Source organism: Bos taurus, chromosome 15, assembly GCF_002263795.3.
Source record: "Bos taurus isolate L1 Dominette 01449 registration number 42190680 breed Hereford chromosome 15, ARS-UCD2.0, whole genome shotgun sequence".
Classification (NCBI taxonomy): Eukaryota; Metazoa; Chordata; class Mammalia; order Artiodactyla; family Bovidae; genus Bos; species Bos taurus.
In genome coordinates this window covers 43,290,093-43,308,720 of record NC_037342.1, presented here as the reverse complement: position 1 = coordinate 43,308,720, position 18,628 = coordinate 43,290,093, and the positions used below count along the sequence as shown (strand labels likewise).

The 18,628-nt window shown below is 41.2% G+C and overlaps 1 protein-coding gene across 1 annotated transcript; it reads left to right on the top strand.

Moving 5' to 3' along the window:
* The first annotated feature begins 9,656 nt into the window (after window positions 1–9,656).
* LOC616190 (large ribosomal subunit protein uL23) lies at window positions 9,657–12,973 on the top strand. Its single transcript, XM_024975576.2, has one exon. It carries the CDS (start codon window positions 12,025–12,027, stop codon window positions 12,784–12,786), a length of 762 nt encoding a protein of 253 aa, XP_024831344.2. The 5' UTR covers window positions 9,657–12,024; the 3' UTR covers window positions 12,787–12,973.
* The last annotated feature ends 5,655 nt before the right edge of the window (window positions 12,974–18,628 follow it).

The window sequence follows — 18,628 nt, the reverse complement described above, 5'->3', positions numbered from 1 at the left end:
TCAGTCGTGTCCGACTCTTTGCAACCCCATGAATTGCAGCACACCAGGCTTCCCTGTCCATCACCAACTCCTGGAGCTTACTCAAACTCATGTCCGTCGACTCAGTGATGCTATCCAACCATCTCATCCTCTGTTGTCCCCTTCTCTTCCCACCTTCAATCTTTGCCAACATCAAGATCTTTTCCAATGAGTCAGTTCTTCACACCAGGTTGCCAAAGTATTGGAGTTTCAGCTTCAGCATCAGTCCTTCCAATGAATATTCAGGACTGATTTCCTTTAGGATGGACTGGTTGGATCTCCTTGTAGTACAAGGGACTCTCAAAAGTCTTCTCCAATACCACAGTTCAAAAACATTAATTCTTCAGCACTCAGCTTTATTTATAGTCCAACTCTCACATCCATACATGACTACTGGAAAAACCATAACTTTGACTAGATGGACCATTGTTGGTCAAGTAATGTCTCTGCTTTTTAACATGCTGTCTAGGTTGGTCACAGCTTTTCTTCCAAGGAGTGAGCGTCTTTTAATTTCATGGCTGCAGTCACCATCTGCAGTGATTTTGGAGCCCAAGAAAATAAAGTCTGATACTGTTTCCATTGTTTCCCCATCTATTTGCCATGAAGTGATGGGAGCAGATGCCATGATCTTAGCTTTCTGAATGTAGAGTTTTAAGCCAACTTTTTCACTCTCCTCTTTCACTTTCATCACTTTAGTTCTTCACTTTTTGCCATAAGGGTGGTATCATCTGCATATCTGAGGTTATTGATATTTCTCCCAACAATCTTGATTCCAGCTTGTGCTTCTTCCAGCCCAGCATTTCTCATGATGTACTCTGCATATAAGTTAAATAAGCAGGGTGACAATATACAGCCTTGACGTACTCCTTTCCTGATTTGGAACCAGTCTGTTGTTCCCTGTCCAGTTCTAACTTGCTTCTTAACCTGCATACAGATTTCTCAGGAGGCAGATAAGGTGGTCTGTTATTCCCAACTCTTGAAGAATTTTCCAGTTTGTTGTGATTCACACAGTCAGTTATAAGGGCTTCCCTCATAGCTCAGTCGGTAAAGAATCTGCCTGCAATGCAGGAGAACCGGATTCTATTCCTGGGTCAGAAAGATCCCCTGGAGAAGAAAATGGCAATCCAAAATCCCATGGACAGAGGAGCCTGGCGGACTACAGTCATGGGGTCGCAAAAGTCGGACACAACTTAGCGACTACACCGCCACCACACAGTCAAAGGCTTTGGCATAGTCAATAAAGCAGAAGTAGATGTTTTTCTGGAACTCTATTGCTTTTTCAACTTCCAGCTTGAACATCTGGAGGTTCACGGTTCACATACTGTTGAAGTCTGGCTTGGAGAATTTTGAGCATTACTTTGCTAGCGTGTGAGATGAGGGCAATTGTGTGATAGTTTGAACATTCTTTGGCATTGCCTTTCTTTGGGATTGGAATGAAAACTAGCCACCAGGGAACTCCCTAAAAAAATTTTTTTTAATACCAAACAATAAACTTTAAAACCTAGGGATAGACTGAGAAAAAATATTTGCAACATAAATAATAATTACCACAAATCAATAAGACAAATACAACTCAGAAAAGTGGACAAAAGATGTAAATAGTAAATTCACAGAAGGAAAATTAAATAGCCAACAAATTAGGAAAAGATGAACAGGCTTATTAATACTGTGAGATGACACTGATTGAGAGGTGCCTAGATTGCAGAAGAGAGGAGTGTCTGCATTAGAATGGAGCTGCAGTGAAGGTCTCCTAGGAAGAATGATTTTTAAACTGGTTTAAAGGATGGGAGGGAATTCACAAAGGAAAGGAGGCGAAAACAGTTTTTACCACTTATCATATACACTAATAATGAGAAAACAGAAAGAGAAATTAAGGAAACAATTCCATTCACCATTGCAATGGAAAGAATAAAATACTTAGGAATATATCTACCTAAAGAAACTAAAGACCTATATATAGAAAACTATAAAACACTGGTGAAAGAAATCAAAGAGGACACTAATAGATGGAGAAATATACCATGTTCATGGATTGGAAGAATCAATATAGTGAAAATGAGTATACTACCCAAAGCAATTTATAGATTCAATGCAATCCCTATCAAGCTACCAACAGTATTCTTCACAGAGCTAGAACAAATAATTTCACAATTTGTATGGAAATACAAAAAACCTCGAATAGCCAAAGCGATCTTGAGAAAGAAGAATGGAACTGGAGGAATCAACCTACCTGACTTCAGGCTCTACTACAAAGCCACAGTTATCAAGACAGTATGGTACTGGCACAAAGACAGAAATGTAGATCAATGGAACAAAATAGAAAGCCCAGAGATAAATCCATGCACCTATGGACACCTTATCTTTGACAAAGGAGGCAAGAATATACAATGGATTAAAGACAATCTCTTTAACAAGTGGTGCTGGGAAATCTGGTCAACCACTTGTAAAAGAATGAAACTAGAGCACTTTCTAACACCATACACAAAAATAAACTCAAAATGGATTAAAGATCTAAACGTAAGACCAGAAACTATAAAACTCCTAGAGGAGAACATAGGCAAAACACTCTCTGACATACATCACAGCAGGATCCTCTATGACCCACCTCCCAGAATATTGGAAATAAAAGCAAAAATAAACAAATGGGACCTAATTAACCTTAAAAGCTTCTGCACATCAAAGGAAACTATTAGCAAGGTGAAAAGACAGCCTTCAGAATGGGAGAAAATAATAGCAAATGAAGCAACTGACAAACAACTAATCTCAAAAATATATAAGCAACTCCTACAGCTCAACTCCAGAAAAATAAATGACCCAATCAAAAAATGGGCCAAAGATCTAAATAGACATTTCTCCAAAGAAGACATACAGATGGCTAACAAACACATGAAAAGATGCTCAACATCACTCATTATCAGAGAAATGCAAACCAAAACCACTATGAGGTACCATTTCACACCAGTCAGAATGGCTGCGATCCAAAAGTCTACAAGCAATAAATGCTGGAGAGGGTGTGGAGAAAAGGGAACCCTCTTACACTGTTGGTGGGAATGCAAACTAGTACAGCCACTATGGAGAACAGTGTGGAGATTCCTTAAAAAACTGGAAATAGAACTGCCTTATGATCCAGCAATCCCACTGCTGGGCATACACACTGAGGAAACCAGAAGGGAAAGAGACATGTGTACCCCAATGTTCATCGCAGCACTGTTTATAATAGCCAGGACATGGAAGCAACCTAGATGCCCATCAGCAGATGAATGGATAAGAAAGCAGTGGTACATATACACAATGGAGTATTACTCAGCCATTAAAAAGAATACATTTGAATCAGTTCTAATGAGGTGGATGAAACTGGAGCCTATTACACAGAGTGAAGTAAGCCAGAAGGAAAAACACCAATACAGTATACTAACGCATAAGTATGGAATTTAGAAAGATGGTAACAATAACCCTGTGTACGGGACAGCAAAAGAGACACTGATGTATAGAACAGTCTTATGGACTCTGTGGGAGAGGGAGAGGGTGGGAAGATTTGGGAGAATGGCATTGAAACATGTAAAATATCATGTATGAAACGAGATGCCAGTCCAGGTTCGATGCACGATACTGGATGCTTGGGGCTAGTGCACTGGGACGACCCAGAGGAATGGTATGGGGAGGGAGGAGGGAGGAGGGTTCAGGATGGGGAACACATGTATGCCTGTGGTGGATTCATTTTGATATTTGGCAAAACTAATACAATTATGTAAAGTTTAAAAATAAAATAAAATTAAAAATTAAAAAAAAAAAGAAAATAGGAGAAGGGGAAAAAATGAGATAAGACAAGGGCATTATCACAAAATGCTAGAAGTTTGAAGTTAATCCTCAGAGATATCTGAAGGCATTGAAGAACTTTTAACTGGAGAGAAATGTATTAAGATTTGTATTTACAAAGCTTATTCTGACTGCCCAGTGACAGAATTAGAGGAGTGCCACACTATCTACAGGAAGAGAAGGTAAGAAGTTATTGTAATAAATCTGGCTAGACCCCTGGTAGCAGACTGGAAACAAAGAGATGATGTCAGATATAAGATATGTGAGAAAAACTATTTTAAAACTTTTACTTAATTATGTGAGTAAATACTAGTTATTATATACTAGTTACAACTGGTTATACTGGTTACTAGTAAATGCTAGTTATTCCAGAAGAACACTGAAAAAGCAAATTATCAGACAGAAAAATATAAAAAGCATCTCTAATACCACAATCTATAGATTATCATGATGTCTGGGATTTATCCTTCTGGAATATTGCTGCTGCTAAGTCGATTCAGTCGTATTCGACTCTGTGCGACCCCATAGACGGCAGCCCACCAGGCTCCCCCGTCCCTGGGATTCTCCAGGCAAGAACATTGGAGTGGGTTGCCATTTCCTTCTCCAATGCATGAAAGTGAAAGAAGTATTAATTAAGGAAGTCAAATTAGGGGAGTAATGCCATAATTAGACAAGGATAATAAGTCAGAGTGAAGGGGTTAGGTGTTCAGGGAATTTTTGGCTTAGGAGGGTGAGGGGAATATCTGTGTCTAAGGTTGCAGGAAGAGGAGTCACATTGGAGAGAAAGACATTGAGTTTTGTTTGGATACTGCCTATCTATACTTCCTTGCTTCCTGCCTTCTACATCTTTTCTCACCTGAAATTCCTCTCCTTGTAGTCACTAGTGAGCTCTTCACTGGATTCAGTTTTTAGTCATTTGCTACCTCTCTCCATTGCTTAATATGGTCCCTCCTTCATGGTTTCCATGACAATTCTCTGACCACTTAGTAAAATCTTTTTGAAGGAAATGTTTCTTTTTACTTTACTTTAAATGCTGGTATTTCCCCTAGATATCCACTCTCTTCTCAGTCTACAGACTTTTTCTAGGCAATCTTGGCCATGACTTCAGCAACCATGTGTAGATATATAGATGATAAATTTTTATCTCAAATACCAGAATTACACATATAATACTTATTAGACATTTATATCAGGGTATACCACAAGCACCTCAAACTCAAATATCCAAATCTGAAATCAACTTTATTCTTCCAGGGGCTTCCCTGGTGTCCAGTCATTAAGAATCTGCCCTCCAATGCAGGGGATGCAGGTTCAATCACTGGTCAGGGAACTAAGGTCCCCCGTGTGTGTGTGTGTGTGTGTGTGTGTGTGTGTGTGTGTATTCTAAGTTGCTGAGTCATGTCCAATTCTTTGTGACTCCATGGACTGTAGCCCGCCAGACTCCTCTGTCCATGGAATTTTCCAGGCAAGAATACTGGGATGGATTACTATTTCCTACTCCAGGGGATCTTACTGACTCAGAGATTGAACCGTCATCTCCTGTGTCTCTTATATTGGCAGGTGGATTCTTTACCACTGTACCACCTGGGAAGCCCCAAGATCCCACATGCCAAGGGTCAACTAAACTCATGAGCCACAGCTAGCTCTGGAGACTGGGTGCTACAACTAGGGACCCTGTGAGCCACAACAAAGACCCAACAAAAATACTTCATCCTTCCAAACTTTAAACACTTGCTGTATTCATGATCTTGGGGGATGGCACCATCAGTTCCTATTTTGCTCAAGTCAGAAACCTAAGAACTCTCATTTCAGTTCAGTTATTCGCTCAGTCATCTCCAACTCTTTGCGACCCCATGGACTGCAGCACGCCAGGCCTCCCTGTCCATCACCGACTCCAAGAGTTTACTCATTTAACTCAAGAACTCTCATTTAACATTCACTAATTTCAACTTGTTAAATGAATAATGAATGAATGTGAATTCCACTTGTTTTTCACTCTCCATCCAAACACTGGTCTAGTCACACCTCCATCTCCTCTTCCTTACCTTCCTCATTCAGATCTCATTATCTCTCTTCTTACTCTCCTTTAAGCAATTTTCCATATTACCACTAGATTGGTGTCTAAGAGACCATCTCGAAGCCCTTCATGATCTGACACAAGCTTAAACAGCTGACTGTGAATCCAACATGAATAAACAAATAAATGAATAAAAAGAACCATTCTGGGGGATTTCCCTGGTGGTTCAATGGTTAAGAATCCACCTGCCAATGCAGGGACACAGTTCGGTCCCTGGTCCAGGAAGATCCCACATGCTGTGAGGCAATTAGAGCCCTCTGCGACAGGAGAAGCCACCACAATGAGAAGCCTGGGAGCCGAAACTAGAGTAGCCCCCACTCACTGAAACTAGAGAAAGCACACAAGAAGCAATAAAGATTCAGTGCAGCCAAAAATAAATAAATAAAATAAAATTTTAAAAAGAAACCTTTCCAAACCACATGTAGTACCCTGAACATGCCACACTCATTTGTGCTGCTATGCCCTTGCAATAGTTGTCCTTCTGCCTTTAAGCATCTTCTCCCCAGTGTTTTCCTATGATCAATTACTGCTTATCTTTGAAGAGTTCTCCTAAAGTTAGCTACCAGCCATGACAGGGAGTCCCTCCCCTGGATTGACGCTCTTTTAGTAATTATCTAATTATATTTGTTTATTCTTGTCCGGGGTACACACAGCACAACATATGCGATCTTAGTTTGCCAACCAGGGATTGAACCCATACATTGAACCCTACATGGGAATTGAGGAGTCTTAACCACTGGACCACCAGGGATGTCCCCTAATTGTTTACTTATTGTCTACCACATAGACTACAAACCCCTTTGGTGATCCAGCATGCTGCCTTTCTCAATATGTTTTTGTACAGTGAATGCCTTTGAGGCACATGAAACCTCTCCACATACATATAATTTATTGCTGTTGTTCAGTTACCTAGTTGTCTCTGACTCTTTTTGACCCCCATGAACTGCAGCATGCCATGCTTTTATATACATATATATATGCTATGCTAAGTCACTTCAGTCATGTCCGACTCTGTGCAACCCCATAGATGGCAGCCCACCAGGCTCCCCCGTCCCTGGGATTCTCCAGGCAAGAACACTGGAGTGGGTTGCCATTTCCTTCTCCAATGCAGGAAAGTGAAAAGTGAAAGTGAAGTCGCTCAGTCGTATCCGACTCCCAGCGATGCCATGGACTGCAGCCCACCAGGCTCCTCCGTCCATGGGATTTTCCAGGCAAGAGTACTGGAGTGGGGTGCCATTGCCTTCTCCGATATATATACACACACACACACACACATACATAGTTAGTTAAATGGGTAAATGAAAAAATAAGACTGAAGGGGTAGATCTGTACCAGCAAATATAAAAGATATTATAAAATAATTAAAACAGGCATGTACAGGGTTAGGAAAAATGAAGGCAAATACATGAGATCAAATAGATTCACATAATCATGAAGATTTGTATATAATAAAGGAGGAATTTTAAATTAGAAGAAAAAAAGGATTATTTAATAAGTGTTCTAGGATAATTATCTAACCAATTTTTAAAAATCAGATACCCAATCACATCAGTTCAGCTCAGTGGCTCAGTCACATCTTGACTCTTTGCAACCCCGTGGACTGCAGCACGCCAGGCTTCCCTGTCCATCACCAACTCCTGGAGCTTACTCAAACTCATGTCCATCGAGTCAGTGATACCATCCAACCATCTCATCCTCTGTCATCCCCTTCTTGTCCCACCTTCAATCTTTCCCAGCATCAGGGTCTTTTCCAATGACCAGTTCTTTACATCAGGTGGCTAAAGTATTGGAGTTTCAGCTTCAGCATCAGTCCTTCCAATGAATATTCAGGACTGATTTCCTTTAGGTTGGACTGGTTGGATCTCCTTGCAGTCCAAGGAACTCTCAAGAGTCTTCTCCAACACCACAGTTTAAAAGCATCAATTCTTTGGTGCTCAGCTTTCTTTATAGTCCAACTCTCACATCCATACATGACTACTGGAAAAACCGTAACTTTGATAAGATGGACCTTTGTTGGAAAAGTAATGTCTCTGCTTTTTAATATGCTGGTTAATATGCTTTTTAATATGTTGGTCATAGCTTTTCTTCCCAGGAGCAAGCGTCTTTTAAGTTCATGGCTGCAATCACCATCTGCAGTGATTTTGAAGCCCCCCAAAATAAAGTGTTTCCACTGTTTCCCCATCTATTTGCCATGAAATGATGGGACCAGATGCCATGATCTTAGCTTTCTGAATGTAAAGTTTTAAGCCAACTTTTTCACTCTTCTCTTTCACTTTCATCAAGAGGCTCTTTAGTTCTTCACTTTCTTCCATAAGGGTGGTCTCATCCGCATATCTGAGGTTATTGATATTTCTCCTGGCAATCTTGATTCCAGCTTGTGCTTCATCCAGCCTGGTATTTCCCATGATGTACTCTGCATATAAGTTAAATAAGCAGGGTGACAATATACAGCCTTGATGTACTCCTTTCTCAATTTGGAACCAGTCTGTTGTTCCATGTCCAGTTCTAACTATTGCTTCTTGACCTGCATATGGATTTCTCAAGAGGCAGGTCAGGTGGTCTGGTATTCCCATGTCTTTCAGAATTTTCCACAGTTTGTTGTGATCCACACAGTCAAAGGCTTTGGTGTACTCAATAAAGCAAAAGTAGATACTTTTTTGATGATCCTGCAGATGTTGGCAATTTGATCTCTGGTGCCTCTGCCTTTTCTAAAACCAGCTTGAACATCTGGAAGTTCAAGGTTCACATACTGCTGAAGCCTGGCTTACAGAATTTTGTACATTACTTTCCTAGCATATGAGATGAGTGCAATTGTGTGGTAGTTTGAGCATTCTTTGGCATTGCCTTTCTTGGGATTGGAATGAAGACTGACCTTTTCCAGTCCTGTGGCCACTGCTGAGTTTTCCAGATTTGCTGTCATATTGATGCAGCACTTTCACATCATTATCTTTTAAGATTTGAAATAGCTCAACTGGAATTCCATCACCTCCACTAGCTTTGTTCATAGTGATGCTTCCTAAGGCCCACTTGACTTCACATTCCAGGATGTCTGGCTCTAGGTGAGTGATCACATCCTCGTGGTTATCTGGGCCATGAAGATGTTTTTTGTATAGTTCTTCTGTGTATTCTCGTCACTTCTTCTAAATATCTTCTGCTTCTGTTAGGTCCATACCATTTCTGTCCTGTATTGTGCTCATCTTTGCATGAAATGTTCCCTTGAAGAGATCCCTTGAAGAGATCTCTAGTCATTCCCTTTCTACTGTTTTCCTCTATTTCTTTGCACTGATCACTGAAGAAGGCTTTCTTATCTCTCCTTGCTATTCTTTGAAACTCTGCATTCAAATGGATATATCTTTCCTTTTCTCCTTTGCCTTTAGCTTCTCTTCTTTTCTCAGCTATTTGTAAGGCCTAGTCAGATAACTATTTGCCCTTTTTGCATTTCTTTATCTTAGGGATGGTCTTGATCACTACCTCCTATACAATGTCACAAACCTTCGTCCATAGTTCAGGCACTCTATGAGATCTAATCCCTTGAATCTATTTGTCACTTCCACTGTATAATTGTAAGGGATTTGATTTAGGTCATACCTGAATGGTCTAGTGGTTTTCCCTACTTTCTTCAATTCACCTATCACATACTATATACAAAATTAATTATAGATTACATTAAAGCTTTAAATTTAATAAGAACTATGAAAGTACAGTCTGCATATTGTCCCTCTGCTTATTTAACTTCTGCAGAGTACATCATGAGAAATGCTGGACTGGAAGAAGCACAAGCTGGAATCAAGATTGCCGGGAGAAACATCAATAACCTCAGATACGCAGATGACACCACCCTTATGGCAGAAAGTGAAGAGGAACTAAAAAGCCTCTTGATGAAAATGAACGAGGAGAGTGAAAAAGTTGGCTTAAAGCTCAACATTCAGAAAACGAAGATCATGGCATCCGGTCCCATCATTTCATGGGAAATAGATGGGGAAACAGTGGAAACAGTGTCAGACTTTATTTTTCTGGGGCTCCAAAATCACTGCAGATGGTGATTGCAGCCATAAAATTAAAAGACACTTACTCCTTGGAAGGAAAGTTATGACCAACCTAGATAGCATTTTCAAAAGCAGAGACATTACTTTGCCAACAAAGGTCCGTCTGGTCAAGGCCTTTCCTGTGGTCATGTATGGATGTGAGAGTTGGACTGTGAAGAGGCAGAGTGCTGAAGAATTGATGCTTTTGAACTGTGGTGTTGGAGAAGGCTCTTGAGAGTCCCTTGGACTGCAAGGAGATCCAACCAGTCCATTCTGAAGGAGATTAGCCCTGGGATTTCTTTGGAAGGAATGATGCTAAAGCTGAAACTCCAGTATTTTGGCCACCTCATGCAGAGTTGACTCATTGGAAAAGACTCTGATGCTGGGAGGGATTGGGGGCAGGAGGAGAAGGGGACAACAGAGGATGAGATGGCTGGATGGCATCACTGACTCAATGGACGTGGGTCTGAGTGAACTCCCGGAGTTGGTGATGGACAGGGAGGCCTGGCGTGCTGCGATTCATGGGGTCGCTAAGAGTCGGACACGACTGAGGACTGAACTGAACTGATGAAAGTACAGAAAGATAAAATAGAAAAAATGTTTTTATTATCCTGAGCAAAAAGACCTTTCTTAGTAACATATAAGAAAGCCTCTGATTTTACCCCCGTGAAAACTTAAAACAGAATTTAGCACTTTGAGTGATAGTCCCTCAGTCATGTCTGATTCTTTGCAACTCCATGGACTGTAGCCTGCCAGGCTCCTCTGTCCATGAAATTATTCAGCAAGAATACTGGAGTGGCTTGCCATTTCCTTCTCTAGGATTTAGTACTTTATCACACACCCAAAGGAAAATCCACTCCACAAAACAATGATGAACAATGTAGACATTATTGAATTGTTTGAAGAGAAATAGAGAGACAGTAAATTCTTTTAGACATTATTGTTCCTCCCTCTCATTGTGAGCACCTCCCTTTTTCTTCCCTCTCCTAATCTCTGGAGCAAACACAATCCTTTTCCACATTTAATCTTGACTCATAGGCCCTGGAGGTCTAGCCTCTGTGCAGGCATTCCAAATATTTATCTAATAAAAGTTGAAGAGCTTTTTTGAGAATCTAAAACTAATATTGGAATAAGGAAGAAACTGAAGTTTTTATTATAAAGAAATGTGGGCATAATTTAAGTTTGCAATTTGCTAAATATTCACAAACTCAACAGGGGAGTCTCTAAGAGAAAAAATAGTACCAATACCCAGAAAACCCCATATTACTTTCCAAGTCACTATTCACACTCCCAAAGAGACACTGGAAAAGCCTCTTAAGCAAAACCCAAAGCCAGTTTCATATTTCTCTATCAAACCATGACAAAGGAACTGGGGACTTCTCTGAAAGTCCAGTGGTTAAGAATCTGCCTGCAAGTGCAGGGGCACGGGCTCTATCTCTGCTCCAGGAAGATCCCACGTGCCACAGAGCAACTAAGCCCCTCGCCACAACTACTGATTCTGTTCTCTAGAGCCACAACTACTGAGCCCACGAACTTTAATTACTGAAGCCCAAGCACCCTAGAACCTGTGCTCCTCAACAAGAGAAGTCACCGATATAAGACGGAGCAGCACAACTAAAGACTAGCCCCTGCTCACTGCAACTAGAGAGAGCCTACACAGAGCCATAAGTAAATAAACAAAATATTGGTAAAAGTAACTTTACACCTTAAGGAGCGAGAAAAAGGAGCAAATTAAAACAATAGCTAGCAGTAGGAAAGGAATAATAAGGAATAAAACAGAGACTAATACAATACAGAATGGAAAAACAATAGAGAAAAATCAATAAAACCAAGAGCTTGTTTTCCAAAAGAAAAAAAACTAACAAAATTCACAAATATTTAGCTAAAGTAAGATATGAAGCAAGAAAAATCAAAGTATTAAAATCAGAAAATGAATCATTACAGAACAAAGCTCGTGTGCCCAACTCACAGTGAGGTCTAATAAACTGAAACACTGGAGCCAGGAACAGAGAAAGGTTTATTGAAGTAGGACATTTTTACAGATTTTACAGAAACAGAAAGGATTATAAGAGAATACTATGGCTTTTCATGAAGACGGCACCTAAAGCAGGGAAGGAAGTCCCTGCCCCTACCCAAACTGAAGCCAAAGCAAAGCGTTTGAAGACCAAGAAAGCAGTGCTGAAAGGGATCCACAGTCACAGAAAAAAGATCCGAAAGTCACCCACCTTCCAACAACCCAAAACACTGTGGCTCAGAAGGCAGTCCAAATATGCTCAGAAGAGTACCCCTAGGAGAAACAAGCTTGACTACTATGCCACCATCAAATTCCCCCTCACCACCGAGTCAGCCAGGAAGAAAATAGAAGACAACACACTGGTATCCTCTGTGGATGTCAAGGCTGACAAGCCCCATATCAGACCGGCTGTGAAGAAGTTCTATGACACTAACACGGCCAAGGTAAACACCCTGATTGGGCCTGATGGGGAAAAGAAGACATCTGATCAACTGGCTCCTGACTATGATACTTTGGCTATTGCCAACACAGTTGGGCGGAGAAGGCAATGGCACCCAACTCCAGTACTCTTGCCTGGAAAATCCCATGGACAGAGGAGCCTGATAGGCTGCAGTCCATGGGGTCTCAAAGAGTCGGACACGACTTCGCGACTTCACTTTCACTTTTCACTTTCATGCATTGGAGAAGGAAATGGCAACCCACTCCAGTGTTCTTGCCTGGAGAATCCCAGGGACGGGGGAGCCTGGTGGGCTGCCGTCTATGGGGTCACACAGAGTTGGGCACGACTGAAGAGACTTAGCAGCCGTAGCAGCAGCAACACAGTTGGGATCATCTAAATTGAGTCCAGCCTGCTAACTTTTCATGTAAAAGTTTTCACTAAAAGGAAAAAGAGAGAGCCAGAAGATACTATAAATAATTCTCTTCAGGGAGAAGAACTGGGTGGCAGGGGAACAGTGAGATTTTACTTTTTAAATTTTGCCCTGTATGCATGAATAATTAACCAATAACAACAATAAACATATGAACCCAAGAACAGATAAAAATAATTTATTAAAGTGTAAATTATTTTTACTGTAAATTATTTTTACTGTATTTTCTAAAGTATTTGCAATAGGTTTATGTTATTGTCACAATTTGAAATAAAAACAAAAAAGATTTTCTAGGTGTTTGTAGTGATAGTGTGCATACAGTTTTTATTGTGTATCTTTAATATCAGGTCTTACCTCTTCTTTGACTAAAGGACTTTTGGTGAAAACAGCATCTTCTTCTTGGCTGTGAGCAGGAACTGGAACCCCTAAGTTTTGCATTCTCAGATGAGGGAACTGAACTGGGAATGGTAACAGTTTAGAAACAGAAAAAGAGTAGTTTCTCAGGAAGCCAAAGGAGGAGGATGTTATCCTAAAAATAGGTTGGAATGCAGTGGCTGGACTCAGGCATTTAGAACTCATTTTTAAGTCCGAGTGTTCAGGCAGCTGTCAGACAAGGCAGGCCAGAAGCCAGTGAAAAACAGCTGGTAAAGCTGGAAAGAAGTAGCAGGCTATGCATGTGGGGTAGGCAGGGTTGGCACCTTCATATACTGACACAGCAATGAGTTCTGTCCCCAGACTGAGTGGGAAAAGGCCTGGGCTCCAGTCAAGAACAACGAGCCAGGTCCAACTCTGGATTGACATCACTCTTGTGCCAAAAGAATGCAGGGAGCTCAGACTGCCTTTTCATTTGGGCTGGGTGGAGAGAGTGTTGGCAAAAGTCCAGATGGTTCAAGGCTTTGAGGCTTGGCCCTCTGGCCCGTTTCTCTTAGTGCTGCTATTTGCCCAGGCCAGTAAAGAACCCTGGTCTCTACAGAGTCAAGATTATCGGAACAAATCAGAATAGAATAACTTTTAAAATAAGAACTTTTTTTTTGGCTGCGCTGGGTCTTCGTTGCAGCACACGGGCTGTCTCAAGTTTCGGCAAGCAGGGGCTACTCTTCCCTGTGGTGCATGGGCTTCTCAATGTGGCGGCTTCCGTTGCTGCAGAGCACAGGCTCTAGGGCTTCAGTAGTTGTGGTGCACAGGCTTAGTTGCCCTGTGGCACGTGGGGTCTTCCCAGACCAGGGATTGAATCCATGTCCCCAGCATTGGCAGGAAGATTCTTAACCACCAGACCACCAGGGAGGTCCCTAAAAATGAACCTTTTTTTTTTTTTTTTAATGTTTTTTCCATGGGCCATGTCATCAATTATCATTATAATAGCAAACTTGTATAGATTTTTTAAATTTTATATTGCCTCCCCAGTTGGAATGTAAGCTTCATGAGGACAGGGGATTTTTCTGTTTCATTCACCACTGTCTTCTCAAAGCTCAGAAGGATGCCTGGCACAAAATGTTGCTCAGCAAATTTTAGTTCAGTTACCAAAAAAAAAAAATCACTGCCAAAAAATTGTTAGAAAAAGTTCAAATAGTAAAGTTCAAAAAGTGAAAATTAAGACTCTTTGTCCGTACCTCTAATTCTACCCACCCCCTACATAACCATTAAAACATTTTTGTGTGTACAATATTAATCCTAGAACAATCTGTCTTTTTATTATATCTTAAGCAGAGCACAATGCCTGGCATAGAAGAAAGTACTTGATAAAACTAGTTGAAAAGTCACTGAAAGAGTGGTAAGCAGTCTTGGAGTTGGGGTGGAGTAGCTAAAAAAAGGGTCGGCTGCTACAGGCTATTTCCTCAGCAAGTTAGGGTGAGTTCCTTGAGTTAAGTATTCATCTATATATCACACATATCTCAGGAAGAGTGCCTAAACAGGACCAATTATTATTTTTTTGCTTGTCTTTGAATTAATTTTTATTGGAGTATAGTTGCCCTACAGTGTTGTGTTAGTTTCTACCGTACAGCAAAGTGAATCGGCTATACAAATACTTACGTCTCCTCTTTTCGGATTCCCCTCCCATTTAGGTCACCACAGAGCACTGGATAGAGTTCCCTGTACTATACAATAGGTTCTCCTTGTTGTTGTTGAGTTGCTCAGTCGTGTCCGACTCTTTGCAACCCCATGGACTGCAGGGCACCAGGCTTCCCTGTCCTTCACTATCTCCCAGAGCTTGCTCAAACTCATGTCCATTGAGTCAGTGATGCCATCCAACCATCCCATCCTCTCTCAACCCCTTCTCCTCTACCCTCAATCTTTCCCAGCATCAGGGTCTTTTCCTGTGAAGCAGCTCTTCACATCAGGTGGCCAAAGTATTGGAGTTTCAGCTTCAGCATCAGTCCTTCTAATGAATATTCAGGACTGATTTCCTTTAAGATTGACTGATTTGATCTCCTTGCAGTCCAAGGGACTCTCAAGAGTCTTCTCCAGCACCACAGCTCAAAAGCATCAGTTCTCATTAGTTATTTATTTTATACATAGCATCAGTAGTGTATATATATGTCAATCCCAATCTCCCCGTTCATCCCACCCCAAGGAACAATTATTTATTAAGCACTTTCTCCATGACCCAAGCATACAATGAGGAGAAAGGTTTGATTCCCCAGCCTGCTGCACTACGTCTGGCTTCCTTGAATAAGACCTCTTGCCCTGTTAAACTGGCTCAGTGCCTTTCTACCTGAGCATGCTGGCTCCAGGCAGAACTCCCATCCCAAGGGGCTCTCCAAGCCTTTTGGCTGCTGGCAAGATGGAATGAGAGGACTCTTCCACAGGCTAACAGACACGGACACCCATGCTCATGCCCAGCACGTCTGGATGGAAAGTTGCCCAGTTAGGACCTCTGAGAGACAGACATCTGTCAGCATTTCTTTGTGAGGGTGTCTCGGGGGATTTGTCTGAGTGCCAGCTTTTCTATGGAAAAGGCAGTCAGAGCCAGAAAAAGCCAGCCATTCAGTCACACTGAAAATACAATATTGAAGCATTCAGCTGGAATGTGGCGATTTACAGCTGTCATACCACACTCTCTAAGTGAAATCACATTTTGTGCCAGACTTCCAAAGACATAATCACATGAAAACTATTTTTATTGCCTTGATGCATGGTTACAAGTCGTTTACCACAAACGTAAGAAAATCTACTATGGGATTGCTGTTGAAAAACAAATACAGGGAGCAAAGTGGTGTTTTCTATTTCACTTCGGGAAACATTTAGTTATAAATAGAGCGATGCACTAAGCACAGAAGAGTGACTTAGGGTGGATTCCTTGCTGGTCAGTAACTTTATTGAGTCAGTGAAACTAAATTTCCTAGAATTCACCTTAATGATAGAAGATCTTTTTAGTAGGTCTTTTAGGTTCCAATTCAGCTTCATTTTCTTTTTGACTTCTGCTTATTTCCTTACCAGATCTTTCACCTTCTAAAAGTTATATAAAATATTCCAGCCTTACACTACACTTAGCACTGGATTCTCATGGGAAGGGCAGGGGTGAAAGGCGGGTGTTGGAGAGAGCGCCTGCATTCTTAGTAACCAAAACGTTAAAAGTTGCCACATATGGGACTTCCCCGGCATTCCAGTGGCTAAGACTCTGCTTTCCAATACACTTTCACTTTCCAATGCAGGGGGTACGAGTTCCATCCCTGCTCGGGGAATTAAGGTCCCACATGCCTTGGGGTGAAGCCAAAGGAAAAAAAAGGTGGCACACATTTCCTCAAGCCCCTGAATCAGCTTGTTTTTTGGTTTGAGAGGAGGCTCTTTTCCAAGTCCTTGAGTGGCTGCCTCTTCATCATTTCAGTCAAAGGTCAGTCCCTGCTGACTATCCTATTTAATATTACCCTCCTCCCATGACTCTGTCTCATGATGTTTAATCTTATATTCCTCACACTACAGCATCTGAAATTTTACTTATTGGATTCCTGTCTGTCTCCCTAGGTTAGACCTAAGCATCATGAAAGCAAGTAACTTGTCTGCCTTGGTTACCGTGGTACGCCAGCATGTCTGCTGGTGCTTGGTACAGAGCAGCTTCATGTACATGCTTATTCATAACTGAATAGATGGAGGCTGATAGATGGCAGTGATCAAGTATAAAAGCTTCAGAAGAGTGATTTGTTTAAGGATTTAAAAAGAGAATTTTAAATTTCCAGTCAATTACTGTCTTACCAAAAAGAAAAATGAATTGGGATTATTGTGTCCATTGTCAACTTCTGATCATGCCCTTAGCACCGGTTTCTGTAGCTGGTATGAGTGTATCACACACACGGTGCTGGTTTTACCACTTGGATCTGAGATCAAAGGAAACCAGAAGACATTAGCAAATCCTAGATAGATTAACAATAACATGTGTTTTCCTTAATAGCTCTTGGGAGAGTCACCCTAAAACACATTGTTGCTCAATGGAATATGTAAATTAGTAATGAAAAAGTTCATTCAATTAAGGTGAAGCGATACATGTGTATAGAGAAGACACATTTTAAAGGGATCGAAGAAGTGCCTATTGAACTTAGCAACAATAAGATCATTCTTTTCTTTAGTTCTCTGTAGTGAAAAAACTGTAAGGATGGCAAAAAAATTGACATTTTATGGCTCTTATACTTGTGAACTGATACAAAGTAAAGGTATATATTTGCATCAGAAAAAAATTAACATTAACAATCAGAGCTATATCCTAAATGTCCAAAATATGACTTTGTTGGAGAAGGAAACGGCAACCCACTCCAGTATTCTTGCCTAGAGAATTCTGTGGACAGAGGAGCCTGGTGGGCTGCTGTCCATGGGGTCGCACAGAGTCGGACACGACTGAAGCGACTTAGCTAGCTAGCTAGCTATGACTTTGTTACTATTACCTCTGAAATCTTAACTAGTTTTTTGCAGGGGGCTGCTATAGAAATTAGGTAAGAAACCAGGCTCTCTTTGCTATGAAGCACAGGAAGCTCAGCTCGGTGCTGTGTGATGACCTAGAGGGGTGGGATGTGGGTAGGGTGGGAGATCCAAAAGGGAGAGGATATATGTATGCATATGGCTGATTCACTTCACTGTACAGCAGAAACTAACACAACATTATAAGGCAATTATTTTCCTTTTTTTTTTTTTAAAGAATGGGAAACAAGAGAAAAAAAGAAACAGGGCCTTAAAATAATGGCAATTGATTTAATTCTTCTTACCTTCACTATGCTCATCTGTAAAATGGAGCTAATAATCCTTACCATATAGAATGGATAGTGTGTACTAAGTGCCTGACTTCAGTATATAGCCAATAAATATTATTTTGGGTTGTTGCTCTATTTAAAGTGCTTGAAATCCAGAAGCCCTTTGAACAGCATCTGATCTGTGGTCGCTAACCTGCTTCAGCCATTCTGAGTTCTATTATACATCCTCCCCGGGAGGTTACTCAGCAGGCACTGTGGGAAATAAGAGTTTGTTCTGACTGTAATCTGCCCCTATTTGTCAGAACAATAACAACAATAAAAAAATCAAGCCTCAGTTCCAGTTTCCTCTCTAGCACCAACTGTGCTTCAGTAATCTAACACTGGGCTTCCCTGGTGGCTCAGTGGTAAAGAATCTGTCTGCCAATGCAGGAGACGCAAGAGACATAGGTACCATCCCTGGATGGGGAAGATCCCCTGGAAGAGGAAATAGCAACCCACTCCAGTATTCTTGCCTGAGAAATCCCATGGACAGAGGAGCCTGGCAGGTTACAGTCCATGGGGTTGCAAAGAGTTGGATACAACTGAGCATGCACACTCACACACAAGGTAACACTAAAGAGGTATCTGAGGTC